This window comes from Mchenga conophoros, linkage group LG16 (genome assembly GCF_057382185.1).
Source record: "Mchenga conophoros isolate Kocher_MC1m ecotype Shallow Benthic linkage group LG16, M_conophoros_male_GT1.1, whole genome shotgun sequence".
Lineage (NCBI taxonomy): Eukaryota > Metazoa > Chordata > Actinopteri > Cichliformes > Cichlidae > Mchenga > Mchenga conophoros.
In genome coordinates, this window is record NC_140541.1 from 4,433,470 (window position 1) to 4,461,311 (window position 27,842).

Here is a 27,842-nt window from a genome sequence, read left to right on the forward strand (position 1 = left end):
TGATCAGTCTTCGGGCATGTTTGTGGTTTCGTTTTCCTCTCAGTGGGCTCAACATTTAACCCAAAGAATTATTTACAAGTGAGCTCAAATATACACAGGTGTCCTTCCCTGGTTCAGTGAAGAAAACTTCATTTACATCAGGTCACTTATAAATTCAGTTGGATTTTTATTGTTGTGACCATTTACTAGAATTATAATTAAAAAAAAAAAAGAAATATCCTGAGTGTGTGAAGTTTTGACTGGTACTGAAAGAGTGTGTGTGAAAATTCCCACTTTGTGTTACATTAACAAACATGAGATGAAGACAGCAGTTCAAAGACACTCCCTCCTTTGTTGATGATGACCTAACATACTGAAACTTCCTGCTGTTAACCTCGGGTGAAACATTACGATAAAGCACACAATGTGTGATTACAAACATTTTGTAGGAGCAGTGAACCCTTGTGTACAATAGATGGCAGCATTCCCACACAGACCAGGACAGCCAACTGCCCCCACAGCGCAGCCCGATCTCCTACTGCAGGGCTCAGGATCAGCTCTTTTAATTCGTCTCCCATTTGTACCTGTCATATGAAATACTAAAGCACCTGTGGGCTGTGTGCACTCTGCTTTAACAACACTTGAATTTCCCAAAGGAATAAAAGCTACACTACATTTAGACTGAATACTGTAACCATACGAGATGTCAGGATAATATTCTGTTAGTAAATACTTTAAAGAAGCGCCATAAATAGACTTTCAACATTTCTAATTCTTTTGTCGTATGCTACTTCCTTCTTCCACTGACTACATTTAAGAGGAAAAATGGATCTTTGAACTACAAACGACCCTGTAAACTCATAAGGTTTTATATAAAAGTCCAGCAGCTACAACATGGATTACATTGTTGCCTCAATACTAGTAATCTAACGATGTGTACACAGACCCCTTAACTAGGTTTACCTGCTAATACTTACTATTTATGTAGGATTTACTACGCAGCTCTTTCACTTGAGTATTTTTACAGTTGCTTTGATACTTTTACTTGAATACTTGCTGTGTTTCAATGCACAAAGCTGCAACACTCCTGTGTATGTTTAAATGAATTCTTAATGTATGAACATCTTTTGTATGTTACTACTCTAGATGTTTAAGACTGAGCTTATCTTAATAGCTTAAAGAGCAATGCGATGTGCTCATGATGTTTATAGTGACACGACACATTAACTCTTAATGTAATGTACAGCCCTATTTTCAGCCCAACTTCTAATTATCTTAAAAATCAACAAATCGAACATCTTTTCATGGGACTTAATATAATCAGAACAAAAGCTAAAGTTCACACACAAACGTAGTGGAGTCAGTACAGACCATCCGCTTCGAGTGAAGTCAGTGGAAATATAAAGTAACAAATTGTATATGTTTCAGTATTTATTTACCTTTTTCTTGAGTACTTAAATGCGTATGATAATGATTATAATTATATTCATTTCCCTTTGGGATCAATAAAGTCATACTTACTGTATGCAGTTACATTAACTGGTGAGTATAACACACAATAACCTGGGAATATGCTGCAATATACAAAGATTTGTCTCCATTAGAGAAAAATCACAAACCACATTTCAACACATTCGAAACGTTTCACAGCCTCGTGTAAGAGAAGCAGGAAACACATGTTGGCAGCAACAATGTGCAGACTCTGAATCTGCAAACACTTCATCTCATGTGAAAAACCTTTAGAGCCCAGCCTGTGTGTTGTACCACAGGTATCGCCTTTTCCAGTAAAGATTAGACATTATAGCACACATGACATAGTGGTGATAAAAGATTGATTCAATACAAACTGGCAGGAAAAATAACAAAAAACACCAACAGTCAGTTGTGTAATTAAAAGTGTAATTAAAAAGCACATTTTCTCCAAGAAGTTACAAAGCAGACATCTCGACATTCTGAGATATTTGTTTTCTACAGTGTGTCTCACAGTTTGGGCTCCAACTACAGGGTGAAACAGCACAAGTTCAACTCCAGTAAGAATTATTTCAGGGGTTCTCAACAAATATAACATTTAAAAGATCTCATCACCATTTGATCAGATCAGCCCCTGAAACATAAAACAAAATTATTAATGATATTTAGTCACTTCAAATATTCTGACATTACAGATCAATTCCACTGCAGCAGGGAAAGAAATGTTGTGAAGCGATGTTTTAATAATGTCCACAAAACAGCTTCTTTTAAGCTCTTAAGGTTTTCTTTTCACACTACTGCTGGTTCCTGCAGACGCTCCGTTCTTGTCCTTCACTAGCTCCTCCCGAGTCATGGGCTCGATGATGGCGCCCAGCTTGGTGACGACCTTGGGCTTGGTGACCTTTTTGACAGTGCGCTCTGTGTTCCAGGTGCGGCCAAGCGCAGAGCGGATGGTGTTCTCAAAGACTGAGGGGCTCTCAAAGGGAAAGGGCAGCGCGTTGACCTGGTGGAGCCTGATGGAGCTGCTCCTCTTCTCAGAGATAATGACACCTGGTAGATGCTGGTCTTTCCTGGGTGTGGGTGGGGTCATCTTTCTCCTGAACTTCCTGCGTTTTCTGCATGATGGCTGCAGTCCTCCCCCTCCCCACTCACCCCACCCAGGTAGTGTCAGGTCTACTGCTTTAGGCTTCCCTGCATCCTCTTGCTTCCTCTTTTCCTTCAGAAAGTCAGAGATGATGTCATCTCCAGCGAAGGCCTCTTTAATGAGCCCCCTCTGGTCCAGCTTTTCCTCCGAGTCCTCTGCATCCTCGATGGTGGGAGCAAAGGGAACCTGCAGGACCTGTGTGCCCTTGGTGAGAACTTGTTTCAGCTCAATCCCTTTCCTCCTCTTCCTGCTTTTGCCCGTCTTTTGTGTGTTTTCTGTGGCTGGAGGACGCTGCGGAACAACAGCTCCTTTATCTGTGGCTTCCTCCTCCTCTGCCTCCTTGCCCTGTGTGAGAAGCTCTTCATCCTCTTGACACCTGATTTTGAGCTCCTTTTCCAGCTCAGCTGCTGTGTCAGCCTCTCCACAGCCCTCTGCTAATCCTTTGAAAAGGCTTGTGAACTCTGAAAGCTCTTCTTCCTCTTTGTCAGAAGCATCTTTGTTTTCCTCCTCCTCCTCTTCCTCCTCCATAAGCATTACAGGTGCGTCAGCTTCCTGAGCTTGACGCCGTTTCCTCCTGTTATCAAATTCTCTGAGTAGCACCTCTTCTTCTGTCTCCTCCACCTCCTCTTCCTCAGCTACATTTTCCTCAGCTCTAATAGTCACAGCATTACTTGTCTCCTTCTCCACGCAGTCTTGAGAGAGCTTTCCAGTCATCCAAGGATTTGAAAAATCCAGTCCTTGCTCTGCATCATTCACAAAGTCAGGCACCACGTCTGCGTTACCTTCTTCCTCCATCGTCTCCTCCTCTTCCTTGTTCAGTGAGGTCACCAACTTCTGGGTCAGGTCTTTGTTCACTTCCAGCTGCTGCTGAATAGCTTTGCGGGCACCTTCATCATATTTTGCCATGATGGCCTTGGACCTGGCCCACTTACTGCTGTTCTGGTGCTTCAGTGACATCCTCTCCTGCATCCTCGCCATCTCCATCTTATTGAGCTCCTCCAGCGCAGCAGCCGGGTCTCTCTTCACCATCTCATCAAACTGCTTCTGGAAATCCTTGGATTTGGCCTTGTTCAGCACTTTGTGGTATTTCTTGCTCTTGATCTTCCTTTGCCTCCTCGCCTTGGCCTCGTAGTAGGACTGAAGAGCCCGGGCCTTCTGCAGCTCTGCACGACGTACCTTAGCTTCCTCCAGGCTCATCGCTTTCATGGAGGCCTCCTCAGTGGGAGTAAGAATGGGGTCGTTAATAGGCTGCTTGTTGGCAGACAGGAGAGTGAAGACTTCTTGCTCAAGCGGAGTCTGAGCTTTCCAGTCCATCACCACCCTCTCAATGGGCTTGGGGCCTGAATGCTCCTGATTGAGAGGGAAGACCAGCTGCTCAGCCCTCTCATTCTGTCTGATGACACTCTTCCAGTGGCTCACCTCTTTGGAAACCTTCTGAAAAGCCAAATCTCTCCTTATCCTCTCGCTCTCCTGCTTGCTTAGCGGGCACTCTATGGTCTTTCTGCTTTGCTCCAAATTCTTCAGCCGCTTCTTGCTCTTGCCTGAGAGTCCAGGAGTTGTCTTCATGGACCCTATCAAGTCCGACAAATCGACTTTGTCGCCCTCGCCCTCTGCGTTGACCGTAAATTCAGACATATGCACGGCCGCCTCGGACCTCTCCCCCAGAGTTTTCTTCCTCTTACCACTGAGAGTGCCGATAGCCTCCAGCAACTTTTGGCGTTTTCGTTCATCGTACCCGTCTTCGTCCTCAACAGTAACATCATCATCAGTCGCATCCTCCTCCTTTTCGTCGTCGTAAATCACGTCTGGATGCCCCTCGTTGCTCTGCTCCGCACATCCGGAGCGTGTTTTCTTTTTACTCGCTTTCTTTTTCGAAACTTTAGCCATGCTGAAGCAACAACTGCCGGAGCTCAATGCACTAAACTGGGACGACTGCGTGCCCCACGTGTGCCGTAAAACAATCCGTTGTCGTGAAACTTGCGACAGTGTTGTTCACTGTCGCAAAATATGCTGGGGTTTGTTTTTTTTGGGGGGGTCCCACTTCACACTGTACATTATCATTTTATCAATAATATCATCTTAAATAACGAGATGAAAATGTTCCTGTCGATGATGCGGAGACATGTTTAAGAATTCATAATTATTCTATGAACGTTACGTAATAAACACTAACCAGCTTCAGAGTGTATACTAAATGTTTGACCCACATTTGATAATACTCTTGTGTTTTTATTCTTTTATTAGCCATGGCTCCTTCTTGGTCGAAAGCATCTTCTAATACAGTTATCATTTCTCTTTGTACCTTGTGGTTGTGAAAATATAATAGTTTGGACATACTGTCACATTATCAAACAATAAGCTCCTGAAGAATCTTTTTGTTGTTGTTGCAAAGCTGATTATCTGTTCATCCAGAGGCACCTTTATGTCCGTTTGCTGTTTCAGGTCAGTGCTGTGTCCCCATCTGCTGCTCACACTCAGAACCACTCGGTCGTTGTTATACAACATACATTCCGTTGGACACACTTGGAAACGCTGCGTTTAATATTTCCTGTCATATGCTACGGTCACGTGACTGTCATCAACAGTGCAGTTAAACATGGCGGTGGCTACGTCTGTTTTCCACAGAGTAAGAACCGGGTCGAAAATAGGCGCTCAGTATGACCAAGACGGCAACCTCATCCAGGTACAAAGTAGCTGCATCAGATTTCAACACTGCTGTGATGATGGGCTTGAGCTGTCACACTGCGGACGCATATCGATACAAGCTAACACTGAAGCTAACGGTGAAGCTAGTTTGTTAATGTTGAATTAATAACGTTTTGATGCATGCTAAACCATCCACGCAAGTAAATCCCAAAAAGTTTTTTTCTGTTGATTAATGAGCAAGAAACTGACCTCACAGCTGTTCCTTCAGTGGGCTGGTTTCAGTCACTGTGCGAAAGTACTGTTTATAAGACCGAGGAAACCTGCAGTCAGCTGAGACCGAAGAAGTCACCTGGACGGGTGACGAAACGTTTGTCCCAGTGAAAACGCTACGTCCAGACGAACAGAATCAACCTTCTGGGATTGAGTTAATAACGTTTAAAATCGTGCTAGTAGTAATTTTAGTAACAAAAAACGGAAGAGTAAATGTGAAGGTCTGAGAGCAGACGGATTAGGACCTCAGCCATGTGTGAGCTATGAAGTGTTTCTGGCCTGCAGGTGGAAACCCGGGAGGATGAAGAGCAGAGCGTGAAGCTGACAGAGATCCTGGAGCTCCTGCTGGCAGCTGGATACTTCCGAGCCCGGATTAAAGGATTGTCACCGTTTGATAAGGTATACGCTGGACTTCTGATTGCTCTTTTCTTCCTCTCTGCTCGTCTTCCATCCCAACTGGTTTTAGCAGATTAATACAACTTGTTCCTGCTGAAGGTGGAAACAAAAAAATGTTTCACTAATTGAGCTAAACACACATCCGAGTACAAGCTGACTATAAAGGCAGTGAGGAGGTGATGTGTGACCAAAAAGTAAACAAACTTCTCCACCAAGCACTTGCTGGCTACACGGACTGGTACTGATGTAGCATCATTCTACTCAGCTGAGCATTCAAAGTGCCTCCTGACAGCTGTCATTCACCCAGTCGGTTTATCTGAGCACTCTCTGACATTGACACACACTCTCTCTACACCCCCCCCCCCCCCTCCTATCTTGGTTAAAGACACTTTAGCATGTGGGCTGCAGGCTTGATCAGCTCTACCACCACAGCTGGCTCCATGTGATATATGAAAGGAAGAGTAATCTGTGGGTAATAATCACTGGTGCATTGACCTGGTGGTAAAGAATGACTCTAAGCAGCCTGTTGAAAACCTTGACCCAAGATACAACCTCCCATGTAGAAAATATGTTTGTAAAATGTATTAAATTAATTTTCACCTCAGAATTCTACACGCCATATCCCATAACGACAAAGTAAATAAAGTTTTCTTGAAATTCTTGCAAATGTATTAAAGATAAATGAATAAATGACATGTAGATTATTATTTACAACTTTACCTTTGGAGAATTTAGATGACAGTCCATGATTTGGAAATTCACACACCTGTCTATATAAGGTCCCATAGTTGACAGTAGATGTCAGAGCACAAACCAATTTGAGCAGCATTCCACCAATCACACCTGTAGAGTGGCCAGGCACACGACAGCCCACCTGGTGTTTGCCAAAACACACCTCGCAGACCATGAGAAACAAAATGATCTGGTCTGATGAATCAAAGATTGAACTCTTTGGCCTGAATGCCAATCGTCATGCCAGATGGAAAACCTTATCACTTGGCCTGTACAGTCACAGGTCACCCACAAATCTGAAGGTTGGTAGTTCGATCCCTGTCTGCTCCAGTCTGCATGCCAAATATCTTTAGGCAATAAACTAACCTCAAATTGCTCTGTGATGTCAGAGTATGAATGTGTGTGAATGTTAGTTAGAAGCACGTATGTAGGAGAAGCATAGAAAAAAGTTCTGCTGTGAGTGAAGTTGCATAAAGCACTTGGAGTGCTCAGAGTAGAAAAGTGCTGTAGAAGAAGCCGTTCTTTTACAGTGAAATGTGTAATGCAGCATCACGCTGTGGGGAACTAGTTATCTTTCTAAGGGTATCTCCCTTAGAGCTACGGTGAGGAGAGGGGCTCATAGTTGAGCTGCTATGCTGCCCCTCGACACTGAGAGGAGCCAGTTGAGGTGGTTCGCGTATCTGACAAGGATGCCTCCTGGGTGAGATGTTCTGGGCTTGTCCTATCAGCAGCAGGCCTCGGTGTGCACCAAAGACATGCTGGAGAGATGATATTTCTTGGCTGGCCTGAAATGCAGCAGTGTTTCTGACTGGGCAGAGGGAGGTCTGGGGTTGCCTGCTTAGGCTACTGCCCCTGCAACCTGGCAACTGATGACTGGCACTTATATGAACACAGAAACATCAAGTCAGCAGAGATATGAATCATTCCTTTATGTCAGAACTGTTGGAGTAAAATCTGAATAAAAACATACTCCAGATATTTGAAAACTGTGTTTAGCATTAATCCCATCCTGTACTTGTTTAGATATTTGCTTAACAAGTTTAGGATCCCTGGTTGATTTCCGAGAGGAGAAACAAATCCCTTTGGGTTTGCAGCAAGGGCATCTGCTGAGCGACCTACTGTGGTGACGCCTTGTGAATGAAGGTCTCAGTAAAGCCATCATGTTTGATGATATCACCGGCAGCGGGAAAGCCACTTCTATTTATGTTCAGCATTTAGGTGTAGGTAGGCACTGCAGTATTCTCCTGAATGATGGGTGTCGCCATTCAGACAATACCAGCACATCAGTACTGATACAGGAAGAGAAGTCGAGTTGGAAGCAGAGAAACTACAGGTTTCTTTGGTTTGTTTTAGGGTTTTTCTCTCTGTTGGATTAGCTAGACCACCTCTACCGTGAACTGAAGTATTTATTGTTGTTGTGCATTTAACTGAGAAAACCTCAGCTCACAGTTCTCCTCTACAGGTGGTTGGGGGTATGACCTGGTGCATCACCACCTGTAATTTTGACATAGACGTGGATCTTCTTTTCCAAGAAAACTCAACTATTGGGCAAAAAATGTGAGTGTTGGCTGATTTCTTTCCAAGTTTCTCTAGACTGGTCCAGATAAATCAATTTAAAGTGACACATCATACGAGCCACATTTGAATCCAGTTAAAAATGAATGATTTTGCTAACTTAGGAGCAGCTCAGATGGATAATGTCATCAGATATTTGGTTACATTTTTCCTTCCTTTTAAGTGTTTTTCTTTGTCTTGGTTTTGCAGTTTCACACTGGTTTCTTTCTAACAGTGGCAAGGGCTGTTTCGTTGCAGATCCTTGACAGAGAAAATTGTTTCTGTTTTACCAAAGATGAAGTGTCCTCATCGCCTGGAACCCCATCAGATCCAAGGGTTGGATTTTATCCACATTTTCCCGGTCATACAGGTACACGGAGAATTCAGCCAAACTAATCTCAGATGCATTAATGTGCTTAATGCACCTGAGGAAAGTGCTAATGAAAAGGTTAAGTGGTCTACTTAAAGTGTGCAGTGTTTCCCCTAGGCGGACCCTCACACACCCACATGCAGTGCTGACGTTTTCCTGTCATCACAGTTTCAGGGTTTCATACTTTACAGAATTCAAAACGCTGACATGATGTTTGTGATTTGTCTTTAAAGAACGTATTCATAGCCGCCTGGAAGCGTGTGAGTAACATTAGTATTAGCTAATGAGCTTTGACTGCTGCTGGCATCAGATCCAGTACAGCTAGCAGGTCCAGCTGGAGCATGGACATGGTCAGTCTGTATCTGCTGGTTCGTCCTTGTGTTTGATGAGCTGTGTGTTGTTTTATGCCAGTGGCTGGTGAAGCGAGCCATAGAGACGCGGGAAGAGATGGGAGATTATGTGAGAGCCTACTCCATTTCTCAGTTCCAGAAGTCCCACAGCCTTCCAGAGGTAACAGACATTCAGCATGAAGACCAGGACGTAGCTTTACTGGACACATCTTTGTATACAAAGTTCATAAAATCACTTAAAGAATTTAGTTGTTAATGACCTCTGCTCAGTGCCATTATCCCCATACCGTACACACAGGCAACAGGTCTTACTACCGTCCCGTCAACCGTGCCATTGGCTCTTGCCGCCATCCTTCTCGCTCTCTTCTCCACCCTGCTTGCAGTCTCTTCGTCTCTCCTGTGCAGCTTCCATTTCTTTGGGTGGTCAAGTCCAGGTTTTTAATTCTAATGAGTATTTAGACATCTGCTTCATGCCTGTCTCCTTCACACACACATTCTCTCTTGTTTCTGCTCTCCAAAGCAAACCTCCCCCTTTCTACTCTTTCTCTCACCTGCTTCCTCTTTCTTGGGCTTATTCTCGTATTCAACAAACAAAAAATAATAAATGGCAGGTAGGCGTAACACTACAAAAGATTTTCCAGAGAAGCCCACCTGGAGTTCCTCTGGTTAATTACATCTTGACCTACGTTCAAGTGTGATTGTTTTAACTGGACTGAGTTTATGAAAACAGAAAGTAGTCATGATATATATGAAATACAAAGTCAGACAGAAAAATAAGGCAATAAAATATTGAGTAATCAAGATAAGAAGGAAGATCTATGGGCTTGTAGTGATGATTGTACACACTCTAACTGAAAGTAATGAGACACAAAGGCATTAACATGGTAAACATCACAAGAAGGCAAGAAAGTAACGTTGGGACTTCGTGTCTCATTGTAGGAATGGGGTTCATGTCAGAAGTCTAACACGTTATTCAAGTTTTAATGAGCGCTGTATCACAACCCTCGCAGTCATAGAAACGTGTTTAGTGTTGGTCGGCCACATGTCATTAAACGTCCTGTGTGTAAGAGGTGCTGTTCACTGTACTGTGACAGGATAAAGAGTTCGTCCAGAGGAAAGACAAAGCAGTGAGGGCAGTGCTGGACGTGTTGGTGAGTGACGACGCCGATACAAACGATACACTAAAATGAAATGCACCTGCTTAATCAGCAAAGTCAAATCGTAGGTCTGTTGTTTAGATAACTGCCGGGCTTTTTTGAATGAGCCTCGTTCTTTTCTAGGAAGTGTACAAACCACAGAGGAAGTACAGGAGGCACAGGAATGCAGAGGAGCTGCTGGATGAGGAGTCCAGGGTCCACTCCACTCTGTTGGAATATGGAAGGTGAGCTTTCACATCCGGGATGTGCATCACTTTCCCTGTTAATCCATCTTTTGCCAAAGCGGCTGTAAGACGTCTGTCTCATTTATTTGTATAGAAAGCGCTGAGTTATGTCAGATCTCTCTGTCATTTCTCTTTGGAGCCATTTGTAGATCAACATTTATTCTTATAAGGCTGTTGGTGCCCTCGTTTTGTTGTTGCTTTTCTCTCTGCTGGGCTTTGTTCATATTTTCCGATGTTTATAGACCAAGCAGGATAGTAATAATAGGACTAAAATGTGCACTGGCTGCTCGCTTTATTGGACATATCTGTTAAACTGTTCTTTTTAAGTAAACACCACCCAATTACAACTTGAATGCATCTAAAACTGACCCAATCTCAGCAAAGGGCTTTTGCATCTCGCCTTCTGTTTATCTAAGAGCAGCGATGGAAAACTGATGGTACATCATCTCCTACGAGGCTGAGGGGCAGGACTGGCAGCCACCGATGTTTTTACATTTCATATAACATGGTGAAAGTTTCAGATGAACTCAGCCATCTACCTGCTTAAATGTTGTGTTAGAAAGCAGCAGAAGAAAGGCAAGAGAACTACAATGTCTTATTTTAGAAGGATTGATTGTGATGAGGTTAAAAGTCACAAATCTGCAGAAGTTACATAATGTAAACATTCTTACACCGTTCAGTCTGTACCACGTAGATTTCAGGTAGCGCTCCACCAAGGTGCACCTAATAAGGTGGTCAGTAAATGCATAGGAATACAGAGGTTTTATGGCTGGATCAGTCGTTGGGCTGTTCCTTCTCTGGGCGCCACAAATTGACCTTCTGTGTCTAATTCCTCTCAGTGTGTCAGCGTAGATCTTAGTTTATAGGAAACGAGTCAAGAATTAAAAACCTGAGATTTAAACTTAGACAATGTTCAGTGTGTCATCTGATATATTGTTTTGTTTTTTTCATTCATCCATCCCTGTACTAGCCTCTGTACTAGAATGTCAGAGCTCTTGCTGTAAGTACTGTATAACTGTGTGAAGCTGGGGGGGGGGGGGCAGCATCTGCTTACAGCACCCTGTGTTGTGGTTCAACATGTTTGTCAGAGAATGCAAACAGTGCACACTTATTTTGGCATGATGGACTGTGGTGCTGCTTCACTGCACTCCTGCATTTTATTTTATGTTTTTTAGTTAAACAGACACTGCAGATCGAGGAACCATGTAGTTTGTCCACCTGATGGATTCATGCGCTTTCTTGTGCTGATACTTTTTTATCGCATGATGTAAATGAATTTTGGGGGTTTGGGGTAAAAAGAAGAGTAAACTTTATTCCAATCTGAAGTCATATCTCATACTCGTTGTTTGTTTTGTTTTTTCCAGGCGATATGGATTCAGCAAGCAGAGCAAACAAGACAAGGTAGGCGCCTGAAGGCCTGGACTGTAGCTGCTTCCACTGTGGGTAGAGCTGCAGGGAGGTTCGGCTGCTCTCTGGTCAGCAAGGATTTTGCTCCGTTCTTCATCTTCTCTTCTTTTTGCCCCTTTTCAGGTCGATGAGGGGAAGGTTTCACTGGCCGGTGGCTCTCAGGCAGCATCTCATGGGGTGGTTGACGTGTCAGAGGAAGAGGACCTGCAGGCAGTAGAGGAAGTGAGAACTTTATTTACTGAGCATTTTATACAGAAAGACAAATTAGGCACACGTTTACAGTAGAGGGCAAAAAATGATCCGCTAAGCCTTTCAGTTTAAACATTTAATTCACTTCAGTTTTATTTATGTGGCACAAAATCACAACAGTAAGTCACCTGAAGGTGCTTTATACTGTAAGAAAAAGACCCAAGGAAGTACTAGGCAACAGTGCCACAACTCAGAGTAAATACAGACTTAAAGTTCAGCTGTACACATTTGAACCACAATCAGCTCCCACAGAAACTCACAGAGATTCACAGTGAATCATAACTTTTGTGTACTGTCAGGACTGTTAACAGTGAGCCAAGTTTAGTTTTAGCTGGAATGAAAAGCAGCTTGATAAGACAGTAACTGAGCTCGTCTACTGTTATTTGGGTTGAACTTTTGTCTCGTGCTCTTGTTCTTGATTTTCCTGTTGTTCCTGGGCCTTAAAATAATGCTGTTTGGTGTGGGCTTTGCCATTTTAGAAGTACAACAAAAATCTATAGCTCACTAATGAATAGGAAAAACTCAAAGCCAGCGTGTGGAAGCTCTCAGGTTGTTGTGATCTGTGTCATCGGTCTGTTAAAAAGCCTGGAATAATAAAATAAGACCATATTGTGTTCAACAAATAAATGACATTTATTTTCTTCCTAGATGCGAATTAAAACGTTGATGACCAACATGGCTGCCATGGCAACAGAGGAGGTATGTAAATAAAACACACGGCACAGAGAAGCAGAACATTTCTGCATCCGGACAACCCAAACATATAAATGTATGTAAAGGAGCCAAATAGTGGCTGTTCTGATATTCAGCTGTCACTGAATAATCTTGTTGATTGCATGGAGTTTTCTTTGATTCCTGTTGCCTTTCCTCACCGCTGCACTGTGGTAGTGACTGAGCCTGTGTTTTCAGGGGAAGCTGACAGCAAGTGCAGTGGGTCAGCTCGTCGGGCTGCAGTCTGAAGAGATCAAACAGTTTGCTTCTGAGTACGCCGAGAAGGTAAGCAGCTCTACACTGTCTGGTCCAAGTTTAGACTGCAGTTGCTGTGTTAGTCAAAGAGAGGGTGATCTTATAGTACAGTTCTGTCCTAAACACCAGCTGTATATAAGATGCTGCTGTGTGTTGGCAGCTTTTTAAAGTGTTCATTCGGACTTTCTTCTTAATCAAACGCAGTGAAAAAATCACCAGTTAGCATGAATCCAAACCAGAATGTCACCTAATGGTAGACATCTTCATCTTTCTAAGAGCATTGCTTTGCTGACTGTTGTGTCCTCCTTGTGTCCCTGCAGCAGTTAGAGCTGTCCTCAGAGGAGCATGAGCATTATGGCCCACTGCAGCAGCACCACAGGGTGGTCGCCTCGCTCAACAAACAGATCCAGCAGAAGACTAAAGAGCTGGGGGAGGTGTGTAGGTCACTGTGGTTTAATGAATGTGCCGTCCTCAACTGTCTCGGTAACTGTGAAGCAAACTTTTGATCCTAATGTAGCAAAAGCATGAAGTGATTTGGTTGTGGCAGTCGTAATAGTGTCAGAGCTTTGACTGTATCTGTTTTGTGGCCACAGCTGCAAGCCAAGCATGCAGAGGTGAAGATGGGCTGTGATGAGGACAAGAGGAAACTAACGGAGGTGAGCTCAGGTCAAGGCTTACTTCACTGCCCAGTATGGATCTGATCCACTGGTTTACCTCCAACCATGGTACAAATGAAAGTGCAGCCTCTTAATGATAGAAAAACACCTGGTCCTTCAAATGAACAACAACACCTGATATATTACACTGTGATTGTTTAACACACACACACACACACAGTGTTTCAGAAAATGAGCTGGGACACAAAATCACCTTTGCATTTAAGAAGTGACCTATTTTGTTGTCACCACAGGACAGGGAATCAGAAATGTCAGAGGTCAAGTTTTCTGAAAGTCTTGCAAATGCGATGACTTGAGAACAAGGCGACGTAGGATTTTGATGGCACTGGTGTATGGGTGTACTGGTACCAGCTGCTGCTGCCAGTATTTATGGAGTTTGTCTGAGCTGGGTCCACTTCTGGGAATCTTTTTTTTTTTTTTTGTAATAATAACACCATAACACTTTCCACTGAGGGGCAGCATTTTTGCTTTTTTAAGACCGTTGGTCTACATTCGATTAACAGCACCTGGATATTGGTACCAATGCCTGGGCCACACGTTTGCCTGACCTCTTTGGTCCATCTGAAGCTCTGGTCCAGATCTGGGAGGAGACTCCCTGGGATGCCATCCATCATCTCATCCTCTCATCATCAGGATGCGCCTTCTCTTCCACATGCATGTACATGTAGAGTTGTTCACATTGAAATAGAATTAGTCAAAACTGTTTGGCAAAGAACTGAGCTAAAACGTTCAGTGAAATGTCCAGTGTAATATGTTTTACATTTCAGGGAGCTATCAGCCATTCAGATGCTTTGATCAGTAGCTTTAATTTGCAGGCTACAAAGGTGTCAGAGACTTTGGGGAAAGAGTTGGTGTGTTTGGAAGAAGTGGAGGAGCAGGCTGACAGGAGGTGAGTCAACAAAAACGGTTATCTGCTAACGTTTTATTCTCAAGAACTGCGAACTCAAAATATTCACACACATGTGCGTTGAAATGTTTTCTAATCTAAATCTTGAATATACATTTTTTATACACTTTTTTTTAACAATACATCAACCAGTTCCCCACCTAGTATATATTCTTGTTGGAGTAAAATTGAATGTACTGGTAGTTACACAGCACCTTTGTAATGTGGACACTGTCTGCTCCACATTAGAATAAAAAATAAAGGTAAAATGTGCTGTCAAACATAGATGGGCACCTACTGATGGGCTTGTTGCCATAATATGCCATTTTATGTTGTAACTTTACTGCACTCTGTGTGGTTTGATGACAGCATTTTGTGGGTTATTTTGTAAGTGATTTATTGCCAGCAACAGATTATCTGAGAGCTGCTAATTATGGATTTCATTTTCTGCCCAGAAAGAACGTTCAATACATATTATCTTTAGAAGACTGCATTTCCCAGAATCCCTTTCAGTAGAGATGGGAGGTACTCCTGTTTGGCTAGGGAAGGAAAAGTTCTGCAGGAAGCCAGCATGTATGTTGCTCTGATGTTGGTCAGTTTTTGTTGTACGGCCCTTTTTTGAAGGCGATTGTTTCTGTAACTGATGTTCGATCCATTTTCTTGGCTAAGTGGATTTGCCACATTTTGTATTGACAAACATAGTGTGTGATTGCTGTACTAAAATGGGCTCGACCCTTTAATCTGCAGAGCTGGTTTGAGCAGCTTCTTGTAGATCTCTACAGTGGTGTTGACAAAGTCTTTGCCCCCTTCCTGTGGTTTGGGGGGGGTTCGGCCCGCTCGTCTTTGAATTGTTGTAATTCTGCCACATGCGAGGGTTTTGGAGCATGAACCGAAAGTGCAGCACCCGATTGAATCCTGACGATGAATAAATAAACACTTTAATAACACTATTTGTAAAAAAATCTATTGCGTAGATGGCTTACCAGCAGTTTTACTAATAATGCATGGATTGCACCGTTTTAAAATGCAGTAAATTGCCTGCTGTGAACCTCCTGTATTTTATTTTTTGGACTCTCCTTTCACGCTCTGCACTCTGATAAATCCAGGAAAAACTGACAGAAAGTATTTACTGAAAAATAATATAAAAAAACAATCATTTTTTCCTATTCCGTTTTTGCTATTCTGTTTTTATTGCCACACTTCGTTTGCATTGAAACTATCATCAAGGTTCTAAAATCAACTAACGATCGAAGAACCTTCAACGAACACGCCGTCAGCTCAGCCCAATGTCGTTTGTTTGGGTTTTTTTATTTATTTATTTATTTTTAGAACAAACAAGTAAAAGATGAATCACCTCTATCACAAAATGGTAAATGGCCTGCATTTGTATAGCGCTTTTCTAGTCCATAGGACCCCAAAGCGCTTTACACTACATTCAGTCATTCACCCATTCACACACACATTCACACACTGGCGATGGCAGCTACATTGTAGCCACAGCTGCCCTGGGGCGCACTGACAGAGGCGAGGCTGCCGGACACTGGCGCCACCGGGCCCTCTGACCACCACCAAAATGATGTCTAATATCATTATAGCAGCACATGCTATGATATATGAAGACGTCTCCTCAGTGTTGAAAGTCCAGTGTAAACAACAGCAGTCACATCTTGTGGTGAAGAAGTTCTTTAAAATCAAATGACTGGCTGCCTGTTCAGCTGCAGCAGTGCAGCAGCAAATGTAACCCGTGATTCTGGGCCTACCCGACACTGGACTTTGCCCTCTGTGCATCTATGAAGCAGCTTTGAGTAATAATAGGTTTATTTCCTGTTAATAGACCTGCTCATTTGTACTTTTGCAGTCCATGTGGTGGGAAGCATCCGTGTGCTGCTCAGTAAGCAGTCTCATGGTTGTTCTTGTGTTGCCTGATGAGTCTGTTTGAATGTGTTATTAACTGGTTTACATTAGGGCTGCTCAATTAATCGAATTTTAATCACGATTACGATCTGGGCTTTCAACGATCATTAAAAATGACTGAGCCGATTATTAGCCCCTCCCTCATTTATCCGCGACACCTTAAAGGCCGGTCCGTGAAAATATTGTCGGGCATAAACCGTCCGTGGCGCAAAAAAGGTTGGAGACCGCTGATTAAGAGGACCCGAGGGAAGCTCGGAAAGCTAAGCAGAAGTTATTTGGAGAGTGACTGCCGTTGGTTGAAAAGAGTTAAAAAAAAAAAAAAAAAAAACTTCAGTGGTGTTGCACACCATTTTACATTATTTTTTTAAAGTCATTGTTAACCCTTTAAAGCCGGTCAGAGCAGCACGCTCCGTTTTGCGTAACTATTGTTAAATCCCTGTAGAACCTGAACCGTGTAAGCTAGCGCAATAATTTGTTTTGCATATGAAACCGGAGGAGTTGTACTTACATCTGATGCCATCAGCTTGTCCTCGGTCACGGTTTCCTTCCACATATAGCTTTGCAAAAATTGCATAAAAAGCGCTTGCAGGAACAAAAACATAATATTCCAGAAACACGCTTTGCCGATCCGATCAGCTGTTCGTAACACTTCCCACAGTGAAATGATGCACCTGCTGTTTTCTTTGCAAATTTGCATCATAGGATTGTTTTTTGTTTTTCCTGCAGTATATAAAAATTGCTGTATCTCCAAAATAAAACTATGAAGACACTCAAAATAAATTTCCTGTTGTTGTAAACTATTTTTTGCAACTTTATTGTATTTAAAGTTTTGAGGGATAAACCTCTTAAATTTCTCCAAGTAGAAATATATGTAAACAAAACAAAAGCGATTTTCAATTTTTTTTGTAGTTTATTGCACTTTTTTGCAATTTATGTAATTACTATGGACTTAATGCATACATATTATTAAAATATGGGCTATAACAGTTGTATTGATGTATAGCAACTTGAAATGCTCCCACAAATGGCACTACAGCATGTACAAAAAATAAATAAAAATAATATAAGCTCTGGTGGACTTGGTTCTATAGTAGGTCTTAAAGGGTTAAATAAATATCGTCAAATAATCGTGATCTCAATTTCAGTGAAAATAATCGTGATTATCATTTTTGCCATAATCAAGCAGCCCTAGTTTACATTACTAACTAACACATGCTGCTGTCTTCTCTGTTAGCACACCACAAACACAGACACCCCATGTCCAGTATGTACTCCCTGCTGCTCCATTTGTATGAAGAATAAACTATTCCTTCTCCAGACTCTGATCAGAATTAAGTCCATATTGTTTCTGCCTCAACCAGCTTATATTTAATGCTAGAGTTTGAATCGACTGTGGAAGTTTTAGTGACAATTGTACTAAAACACATGAGGTTACTGGCAGTGACAAAATGTGTCTCCTTTCATGAGTCGGTGACTTTCTGATCAAATGTTTCTTTGTTGAACAGGCTGCTCGATAAGCTGAGGGCTCTGGTGACGATGAACGAGAACCTGAAGCAGCAGGAGCAGGAGTTCCGCACACACTGCAGAGTGAGCATCGATGCAATCACTGTCACTGTGTATCCTGCTGATGGTCACTAGCACCATTTCTTCCTCTTAATGCCTGAGCTCTGTATGCAGGAAGAGATGGCTCGTCTGCAGAGGAACATTCAGGAGCTAAAGTCTGCATCAGGACAGGATACAGAGGAAGAGAAGGTACATATCATACGCTGGCTGTCGTCTCTTACAGTATAAAGTCATTGTTGCCGTTCCTAGATTGTGAGTAGGTGAAAGTTAACTTGAGCTTTCCACTCAGATTTGATTTACAGCACTTTCTCTTTCCTTAGGAGAGGGACCAGCTGATTGACAAACAGTACAACACAGGGAGAGAGAAGCTACAGAAGATCCGCCTGCTCATGGTAACTACTTCTTAAACCACCCTAACAACTGTAAGTCGAACAGGTGGTCGGGTCTCTCGCGCCCCAATCCTGGGTTTCAGCACCGCTGTAAACGATGCGCGACAGACCCGACCACGTGTTTGCAATTTTTGTACACCTCTTTACTGCGGCTGTCGACTAACACACACAGCTGCAGCGGTTGCGCATGTTATTATCCTGCATGCCGCGAATTTCTTTGTTCTCCCGTAAAAGTGATTCCGATGTTAAACATTAGTTCCACGTGACTTTCCTGCCAGGTAACCTGCGCCCCACCTGTCAGAACTCTGCGCCCCCACACTTTGAGAACCAGTGATCTAAACTAACACAAACCTCCTGGTAAAGAGTAAATCAGTTTGCTAACCAGTTATTAAACCATGGACTCTTTTTAGTCTTTGGTACACTTCTATATTGTTCTTTCTTTGTGAGTTATGTTTGCTGATTTTTGGTTTGTGTTTTGTTGGTTTGGGAGAAGACTCAGTTTTGAGGGGATAACCGAGGCAGAAAAGCTGATTAAAATCTCTCACATTACAAAACTCGCTATTGCTCTCGCTCTCTTTCACCGCTGTCACTCCCAAATCTTTCCCCTCTTCCTAAGCAGCCAAATTCCATGTGTTGCCACATCATATTTTGATTGGTTGACAGTGGTGCATTTTTCTACCAGTAGGAAAGGGGTGTTGTCCCCCATGTCTGTGACACTATATATTGTAACCCTACAATAATAATGAGTATATCCCAACAATCAAATGACCCCCTTGAGCAAGCACTTGGGTAGTTACCTACACAAGTCCCTGAGTCAAACCTATCTCTTCGTGATATTCTGCAGTTGAGTAAAAAGGATGTTTTTTATGATGAAAAGTAAATTGGCCCCAGGACCGGGACGGGGAACTCCGAGAAGCTGTTTCTTTATCTCCTGTACCTCCACCAAGGACGTCATGTTTTTGGTAGTGTCTGCATGCGTCTGTGTAATCAGTCTGTTTGTAAACACGCTAGCTCAAAAAGGTTTGAATGAATTCTGATAAAACTTGGTAAGGCTTTCTAAGTAGCTGCTATTTTGCCCCTCTGGTGTTTCTGGGCCCCACTTATCTATTGCCCATTCATCTTAGCCGCTATAACACCTGACAGGAGCTTCCATGTTGTGCTGAAACCAGTCCTTTCTGGGGGGGATCCTTGGGGATCAGGACTGTCCTGCCTTCAGTTAGCCATTCTCAGTGTGTCTCATCTATTAGCAGCTTTGTTGGGGCTGTTCCTTGAGAATACACCTTGGATGGTTCACTGGAGAACATCTGGTTTATCTCCCTGGCTTCTATCTCTGTGGTCTCTTCGACGGCAAGCCAAGGCTGTGAGTCTTTGCTTGGCTGTTTCCAAGGCCTCGGGAATGGACAGCTTGCTGTACTTGTTTTCACACCTTTGTGCAGCTCCAATAGTTGACTGATTTCCATCTGTGCTGCCTTGATCTTGGCCTCTAATCTCTTTCTCCGTGGAGGGTACTGCTCCTTGTGGCTGTTCATCTTAGAGCCGATCGCCTCAGTTATCACTGCTGCCATGGTGTCAGGTTTGTTTCAGTGATCGTCACATCAAGGATTGTCCATAATCCTTCATTCACATCTTCTGGTAGACCTCCAGAGTGTATGTCACGTAGTCTTGGTATTTGGCTATGGATGGTCCAGGTTTCCAGCTTAGTTATGATCCTCTTTTTTTTAGGTCCGCTTCTCTTGCACTCAATGTCTTCAATGCACTAGTTGTTCTTAGTGCTTGGTACCTAATCTCAGAGGGTGGGGATGATGATATCTCCCCCCTCACCTGAGGTACTGGCTCCTACTTGCAGCAAGAATTGTGTTGGACCTCATCTCTAGTTGTGATTGCAGATGCTTATTCCAGATGTTGGAACCCTGACCAACAGGCAAAAACATGGCTGTGCCATGGGCTCCCCGGTGTCACCTATTGTAGCCAACCTTTCCATGGAGGAAGTAGAGAGAAAGACTCTTGGCTCTTTTAAAGGGAGAGTACCCAGCCACTGGTACAGATATGTAGACGACACCTGGGTCAAAATCAAAACCCACGAAGTAGAATCCCTCACTGCTCACATCAATGCTGTGGATAAAAACACCAAGTTCACCAGGGAAGGCACAAAGGATGACTGTTTGCTATTCCTGGACTGTGCTGTGCACATTGAGGAGAATGGAAACGTCAACACTGAAGTTTACCAGAAGCCCACACACATGGACCAGTACCTCCTCTTTGACTGCCTGAAGGGACAAAGAAGGAACACACACATGTCAGGGAAGCGCTTAAAACATGTGATTATCTTAATTGGCCTTTTATCAAGTCAGCAAAGAGGCACAGAAAAGACGATCAGACACCAGCGAGGGAGGAAAAGAAAGACAAACGCAACAACATTGTCATCCCCTATGTAGCCGGTGTTCAGACCCAGCAACACACTCAGACACAAACTGGTTCATCCCAAAGACAAAACACCAAAACACAGACTTAACAATGTGGTGTTTGCTGTACAGTGCAGCGAGGAATGCTCAGACCTCTACATTGGAGAGACCAAACAGCCACTTCACAAGCGCATGGCACAACACAGAAGAGCCACCTCCACAGGACAAGACTCAGCAGTCCATCTGCATCTAAAGGTCAAAGGTCACTCTTCGAGGATGCCAATGTTCACATTTTGGACAGAGAGGACAGATGGTTTGAAAGAGGAGTGAAAGAAGCATCTATGTCCACTGTGGGCGACCATCTTTGAACAGAGGGCGGGGCTTATGACACCAACTGTCTGCCATCTATAATCCAGTTTTGAGATCCCTTCACAGACACCTTAACGCCCACTCACATCCTGGGCCATCTGACCTCAGGAAATCACATGAATCACATGATAGGGTGGGGCCAGGTTTCCCAATGAGCTCACCTGAAACCCTGGCTGATTGTGAACCACACCCGCTTTCACACCTTGGCTCATGTGATTAGGTAGAGGATCATTAGGAGGTCATTTTGTCCCTCTCGGGGGGGACACTTCCACAGAGCTTAAATCTGGGACTCTCCACCATTTGACCCTGGAACAGAAGAATCTTCTCGGATGAGAGGTGAAACGTCTTCAAGCAACTTAAAGAAGTCCAGACGCTTTTCGTTCCAAGCTCCTTAGAACCCTGACCTAGTAGTTGTTTACTTTTAGTCTAGATTTTGGGTGTCAGAAAATCCATAGGTGCTACATGCTCTTCATGTAACCCCTTCCACAAGAATTACTTGCATATTAATATACCACCAGCTCCCTATTCTCATCCCTTGTGCCTTCTTGCTCCATTAGCCCACTTCTCAATACTGGTTCCTCAATAACGGACACATACCTTGTTAATCCGGGCAACAGCTGAGTCTGTAAGGCTTCACTCATATATTTTTCGCGCAAACTTGAAGGTAGGCTGGGATGGCATGTGGGGCATTCTCCCAAACTTTTCCCACAAAGTTAGGAGAATGAAATTATCCAAAAAGTCTCCTTTCACTGGAGCTAAGGGTATGTGCTCAACTCCTGAAAAATAACCCCACGTCATAATCCCCCATTCCACCAAACTTTACACTTGGCAACCCCCAAACCTAGACAAGAGCTCCATGGAATGGTTTTCCATGACCAAGCAGCTGCATCCGAGGCTTTGTATTGCACTTGATGTAAGGCTTGGATGCAGCTGCTCGACTGTGGAAACCCATTCCACGAAGCTCTTGACTTTTACATGGCCTACCACTTCCTGGCTGCGTTGCTGTCCTTCCCAGTGGCTTCATATTTGTTATAAACCAACAATAGTTGACCGTGGAATATTTATTAGTAAGGAAACATCACGACTGGACTTGTTGCACAGGTGGCATCCTATCATAGTACTACGCTGGAATTCACAAATGTTTTTAGAAGCAGGGGAGACTTCAAGTTACAGATGGACAAACTGGCGATCACTAACCAACCGCATTTAGTGGTGGACAAAAAGTCTTGTTTAGTGATCGATGTAGCAAGCCCAAGTGATAACTACATCAGGAACGTATTCACTCATTCATATATGTATATATCGCTTCACTCTTCACAGGCTCGCAGGAACCGAGAGATTGCCATCTTGCAGAGGAAGATTGATGAGGTGCCAAGCCGAGCTGAGCTGACACAGTATCAGAAGAGGTTCATTGAACTCTACAGTCAAGGTAATTTCCTCCTGTTCATCTGCTTTGACCAGTGTTGTTGCTGTGTGCAGGTCACAAATGAACCCCATAAAAATCAGGAGTTATAAAGAAATGCTTGTTCTTTTTGTGCCTTTCAGTTTCTGCTACTCACAAAGAGACTAAGCAATTCTTCACTCTGTATAATACACTGGATGATAAGAAAGTCTATCTTGAGAAGGAGGTAAGTAACCACAGCAGACCCCTGTCAGCAGGGTGCGCAATGATTGCCAGTAAAATTTCTGATAGCATTTGGCTTTTGTTTCACTTGAGACATGTGACTGATTAAACACCTTGGTAAGTGTCACAAATAGACTCGTACTTAATGCTATTCATAACAAAATTTTAATTTCTGTAGGTGAACCTCTTGAATTCTATTCATGACAACTTCCAACAGTAAGTATAATTCTGCTCATTTGTCACGTCTAACACTGATGTTGTTCCAGTGAATAGTTTTCTATCAGTACGTTTCTTAGCTCATTGCAGTGAAACAGTGCTAACGTCCTCTACTCTTGTTCAGAGCCATGTCGTCTTCAGCTGCCAAAGAGCAGTTCCTCAAACAGATGGAGCAGATAGTCGAGGGAATCAAACAGAATCGCATCAAGGTACAAGTCTTTCTGTAAAAGGGGAATTCTGCTGCTCTTCTCTTTATAAACGTGCGTTATAGGGATGGAACCAAATTACAGATTTAGTGGTCAGTATCAGGAACACACAAAAATGTTTTTGATAATGCTGACTACAGATAAGATAATGAGCTCAGGGTATATGGACCCTCATGTCACAGCCTAATGATGCAAAGTTTGTCCTGTTTCGAGACAGACTCCCGCAGTACTGGTACGGCATGTGTTTCTCTGCTTTTTCAGATGGAGAAAAAGAAGCAGGAGAACAAGATGAGGCGAGATCAGCTGAATGATGAGTACCTGGAGCTCCTTGACAAGCAGAGGCTGTATTTCAAAACTGTCAAGGACTTTAAAGAGGTAAGAAAAGCATGTGCTTAAGTGCTGCTGGCTGTTTCTGAGAGGGCATTTACAGTTAGAGCATACCATTACAATGAAAGATGAATGCTATTCAGTAAGGTATAGTGAGCTATTATTCTTAGGGATAAAGATGGGTTTCACAAAACATAACACCTAATCGTGTTGGAAGATACAAACTGTAGCCTTCAGAATGGCTGTGAAGCAAAAAAATCAAAAGTGTCACAACCAACGACTGCCGTGTTAGACAGCGTTAGTGATAAATGGATGTGCCTACAAAAGTGAACAGTTAGTGTTTGTTGACAAATGTTTCATAGTTTGGTGTTTTATTGAAAAATGACCTCAGAATGATGTGAGGTCATTCGCAGTCATGCCCGAGTTTCTCCCAATCTCAGTTTGGAAAGCTACATTCAACAGAAAGTTATTCACTCAGTCATCTTCTCTCAAATTAACCCACTCATTATTTTATCGATTGTCCTGATTTAAGACATAGAAGCATTTAAAATAAGTCCCTGAACATCCTCTCTCCTGACCACCTCTAGATCTTTCAGCTTACAGGGTTGAAATACAAAACAAAAATTCTTAGCAGATTTCTATCTGAATGTGCTGTAACGATACAACATTTAAATATAAGAAAGAAATTAGAATTACTATCATTTTCTTCAATGCCATGTGCTAACACAATGCAGAGAAGCTACCGAAACTTTACTATAAAACAGGTCAATAATTCAATTTAATTTTTATAGAATATATTGTCACATCTGAACAAGTCGCCTCAAAGCGCTTTATATTGTAAGGTAAAGACAACATTACTGTTACTAATTGAAGAAAACAGGTTCAGAGTTATAGCTCTAAGTGCTGTGAATTTCCATTCATCCATCTTCTTCTGCTGCCTGGTCGTGGGCGCAGCAGACCTCCCCCTCCTCAGCCTCCTCCTCCAGCTCGGCCAGCCGAGAGAGATAATCCAGCGTCTAAAATCCTTACCCTGTCTCTAAGGGAGAGGCCAGCCAACTTTCAGAGAAAGCTCATTTACACCACTTCATCCATGATCTTGTTCTTTCAGGGTGAGGGTGGGGACGTAGATTGACCGGTAAATCGAAAGTTTGGCTTTTTCGCTCAGTTTTCTCTTCACCGTGACTGACAGGTTACCGCTTATTGACCTGTCTGTTGATCTCCCACTCCCCCCTCCCCTCACTTGTGAATAAGACCCCTAGATACTTCCCATTCCCGTCCCTGACCCAGAATGGGCACTCCACCCTTTTCAGAGTGAGGACCTGAGGTCCATCTTGTTCTTTCCATTCAGCTGAGTCCTGTGGACTTGCTTTTTACTGTGTGCAGGTATTTGGTGGTTGGAGCCTCTTTGTGGCTCCCATTTGCCCGTGGGATTACCAAGTACTTGTCTGCAATCCCCTCAGTTCTGACTACTAAGTAGTAGTTACCATCCAACTACACTTCTCCAGCCTGAAAGACATTCCAGTGCCGTTGGTGTAGATCAGTAAATCGATGTCTTGTCCTGGCATACAGCTTGATGTCATCCATGTAGAGGAGGTGGTTGGCATTGGTCCATTCCAGTCCAGGGGTTCAGGACTATGCAGAACAGCAGTGGGAACAGAGCATTTCCTTGGTAAATCCTGCTCTTGATAGTGACTCATCCTATTGGCTTGAAGCTGGCCTGTAGTGATGTTCGCCACATCCCCATGGAGTTCCTAACGGAGGCTCTTAGGGTCCTGTTGATCTTTTGTAGTTCTAGGCATTCATGGATCCATGTGTGCGGCACTGAGTCATAGGCTTAGCCCACAGGTAGGTCTGGTCTTGCACTGTTGAGTGACTCTTCTGTCCACCAGTTGGTGGTGCTTCGCCCCTCCGGTGGTGCTCCTGCTAATTCCTTTCTGTGGCTCCACTCATGTATCGAGCCATAAGCCTGTTCACCTTAGCCACTATGATGCCTGACGGGAGCCTCAATGTGGTAGTGAGAAAACATATTTGGTAGTTGGATGGGACCAGTCTCCTCTGGGGATCCATGGGACTCGGGAATGTCCGGCCTTCAGTTAGCTGTTCTTTGTGTGTCGCATCCATTAGCAGCTGGTTCATTTGTGGTGCGAGACAGTAGGCATGAATCATGACAGGGTATACCTCAGATGGTTTAGTAGAGCACAGCTGGTTTATTCTCCTGCCTTCTGTCTCTCTGGTAACAAGCTATACCTCTTCAACTCAGGCTGTGAGTCTGTCCTTGGCAGTCCTGCCATGGAGTAGATCAGCTGATTAGTCAGCTGTTTGGTGGGCTTCTGCACTTAAACCAGCGCCATCCTCAGCCTTCTCTTTAGCTTAAACCAGGAAAGAATGAAAAAAGCAGTCTGATAATTCAAGAAAACAGAAAAAATATTCACTGCAAATTATGCAAATCGATCACAAGACAATGTGAAACAAATGTGCACACCACCATTTAGAAAACAGTGTGTCATAATATATTAAAACAAATTAACCAAATAAATTACATGACTTGTGTGCTGTATAGTTTGCAGTCAATAAAGCAACACTTTTGTTTCAGCAAACACAGTTAAATATGAAAAAGTGGGAGTGTAAATCTTACCCATGTTCTATTCAAACATGCAAATATAACTGAAATAACAAGAGAAAAGAAGAAAAAACTTCAAGTTTTCATGTGTCTCTATAGCTACAATGTGCATGCTGAAAAAGGAGTAGAATGAAGTTTTAATATGAATGTTAAATATAGATAATGTCATCAGATTACTTGTTTATGCCTCCCAGTGTTTGAATTGGGTGTCTGCGGTTGTAGCTTTCCAAACACAGAGTTGAAGAGTGCCATCTAGTGGACAAACTGTGCAGTGCCATCAAATAACATTGTTAAAAGGTGTTTCTCCCAGGTCTCGTTTTTGTGTGTGTTGTTGGTGGTGGTGGTTTTTTTATGTGTATATATATCTTTGTTTTTTCCTGTGTATTTCCCATAATAACTGTCGATACCTATAGATCATAGCTAACATCAGCCAATATCAACCCACTCTAATAAAAAAAATGCTTTAATCAACAAGATTTGCAGATTTGATTTGAGCTGTCTTTTTGATTAAAGAGTCGCCTCAGAATTAAAAATGCTTTGCAGTAAATCACAGGTCACGATTGAGTGGATTGAGATTAGGCTTTATACTGAAAAATGATCATTGCATCCTAGTTTCTACTATAGGTCTGCCTTAAATAAAGGCTTGTTACTTTCTGCTGTTGAGGTCCATAATCTGTATTTCAGGAAATGTGCTATAATAATTTTCAACAATGACCCTCTGAGTGTAATGATCATGTAACAATAATAACTTTTTTCCCCACTAGGAGTGTCGGAAGAATGAGATGCTGCTGTCTAAACTGAGAGCTAAAGGAGCCTCTTAGCTCCGACCCTTCTGTTGGTGTGTCTCATTCTAAGTAATAAATATGATGCAAACCAGTTACTAATCGAATTACTTGGATGACTTTCATATAAAATCCTGGACATGAACTGTGTTCTTCACATGTGCCAGATGCAGCAGACTGGACGACGTAAATGCAAATCATTGTTTTAATCACACCTTCTGTAACATCATAGTGTCACTAATTAAGACCACGATCAGCCAGTTCTACCTAATGTTTTACATTTCATGGTGAACATAACAATAAAAAACTTAACCAGAGCTCCACAACAGTCTTGCAAGTCATGACATTGTGTTTAATAATACTGGGCAACTTTTACTAACTCCCCGCACTGCACTGACTGTGAACTATACGTACGTCTTTATGATGATCATGAGTTCAGGCTGCAACAGTGAAGAGAATCCCATAACCTGTAATAATGATGGTTTTGTGTTGGAGAGTTTCCTGGTGTATTTACATGCCTCTGAAGATTGTCTTCCATGTACCATCCAATCACCATGGATGCAGTATTTAATGAATAAAGAATTGCTTATACAAACAGCAAACTCTGTGGTCTGTCTCATCTCAGATAGGATAACTAGTGCTGGGTATCGTTACTGATTTCTATAACTGATTCAATTCCAATTCACAAGGTCCTGATTCGATTCAATTCGATTCAGTTTTGCCTCAGACAGTCAGAAATGTAATTCTGATCATTTATCAGTACTGACACTTGTGAGACTTCATTAGAGGTGTAAGCGTCGCAGCCTTTGTGTCAAAGTAACTGATGATAAAACAGAAAAACATTAAGGAGATTTTCCTGGTCTGGCTTTTTATAGCAGATAACCTTAATCTCCTGAGACCCGAACTCTTCCACGGCATGCATTTTTAATTTCTCTTTGATATCTGGGCTGATT

General features: G+C 42.8%; 2 protein-coding genes across 4 annotated transcripts; one reads left to right on the forward strand and one right to left on the reverse strand.

Annotated features, from left to right (window-relative positions):
* Positions 1 to 1,403: 1,403 nt before the first annotated feature.
* On the reverse strand, positions 1,404 to 5,132 carry LOC146556123 (U3 small nucleolar RNA-associated protein 14 homolog A). The gene has a single exon (XM_085248502.1). It carries the CDS (start codon positions 4,478 to 4,480, stop codon positions 2,225 to 2,227), a length of 2,256 nt encoding a protein of 751 aa, XP_085104628.1. The 5' UTR covers positions 4,481 to 5,132; the 3' UTR covers positions 1,404 to 2,224.
* Positions 5,133 to 5,136: 4 nt separating this feature from the next.
* ccdc93 (CCC complex scaffolding subunit CCDC93) lies at positions 5,137 to 27,491 on the forward strand. Of its 3 annotated transcripts, XM_085248503.1 has the most exons (24): positions 5,137 to 5,276; positions 5,795 to 5,908; positions 8,100 to 8,194; positions 8,450 to 8,561; positions 8,973 to 9,071; positions 10,006 to 10,062; positions 10,192 to 10,292; positions 11,263 to 11,292; positions 11,657 to 11,693; positions 11,823 to 11,921; positions 12,597 to 12,647; positions 12,858 to 12,944; positions 13,235 to 13,348; positions 13,508 to 13,570; positions 14,407 to 14,480; positions 17,897 to 17,978; positions 18,069 to 18,143; positions 18,275 to 18,346; positions 22,435 to 22,543; positions 22,660 to 22,742; positions 22,917 to 22,954; positions 23,079 to 23,163; positions 23,422 to 23,535; positions 26,872 to 27,491. In XM_085248503.1, the coding sequence occupies exons 1-24, from the start codon at positions 5,190 to 5,192 to the stop codon at positions 26,926 to 26,928; spliced, it is 1,935 nt and encodes a 644-aa protein (XP_085104629.1). In that variant the 5' UTR covers positions 5,137 to 5,189; the 3' UTR covers positions 26,929 to 27,491. The 3 variants fall into 3 exon arrangements, with proteins under 3 accessions (XP_085104629.1, XP_085104630.1, XP_085104631.1); XM_085248504.1 differs by lacking the exon at positions 11,263 to 11,292; XM_085248505.1 differs by lacking the exons at positions 5,137 to 5,276; positions 5,795 to 5,908 and having other exon boundaries at positions 8,098 to 8,194; positions 8,487 to 8,561.
* The last annotated feature ends 351 nt before the right edge of the window (positions 27,492 to 27,842 follow it).

Bases quoted from the DNA above. Each gene is read 5' to 3' on its own strand.
- LOC146556123 (XM_085248502.1), bottom strand. From the start codon at position 4,480: ATGGCTAAAGTTTCGAAAAAGAAAGCGAGTAAAAAGAAAACACGCTCC.
- ccdc93 (XM_085248503.1), top strand. From the start codon at position 5,190: ATGGCGGTGGCTACGTCTGTTTTCCACAGAGTAAGAACCGGGTCGAAA. The intron at 12,648-12,857 runs GTATGTAAATAA...CTGTGTTTTCAG, and splicing joins CTGCCATGGCAACAGAGGAG to GGGAAGCTGACAGCAAGTGC. The intron at 18,347-22,434 runs GTAACTACTTCT...CACTCTTCACAG, and splicing joins AGAAGATCCGCCTGCTCATG to GCTCGCAGGAACCGAGAGAT.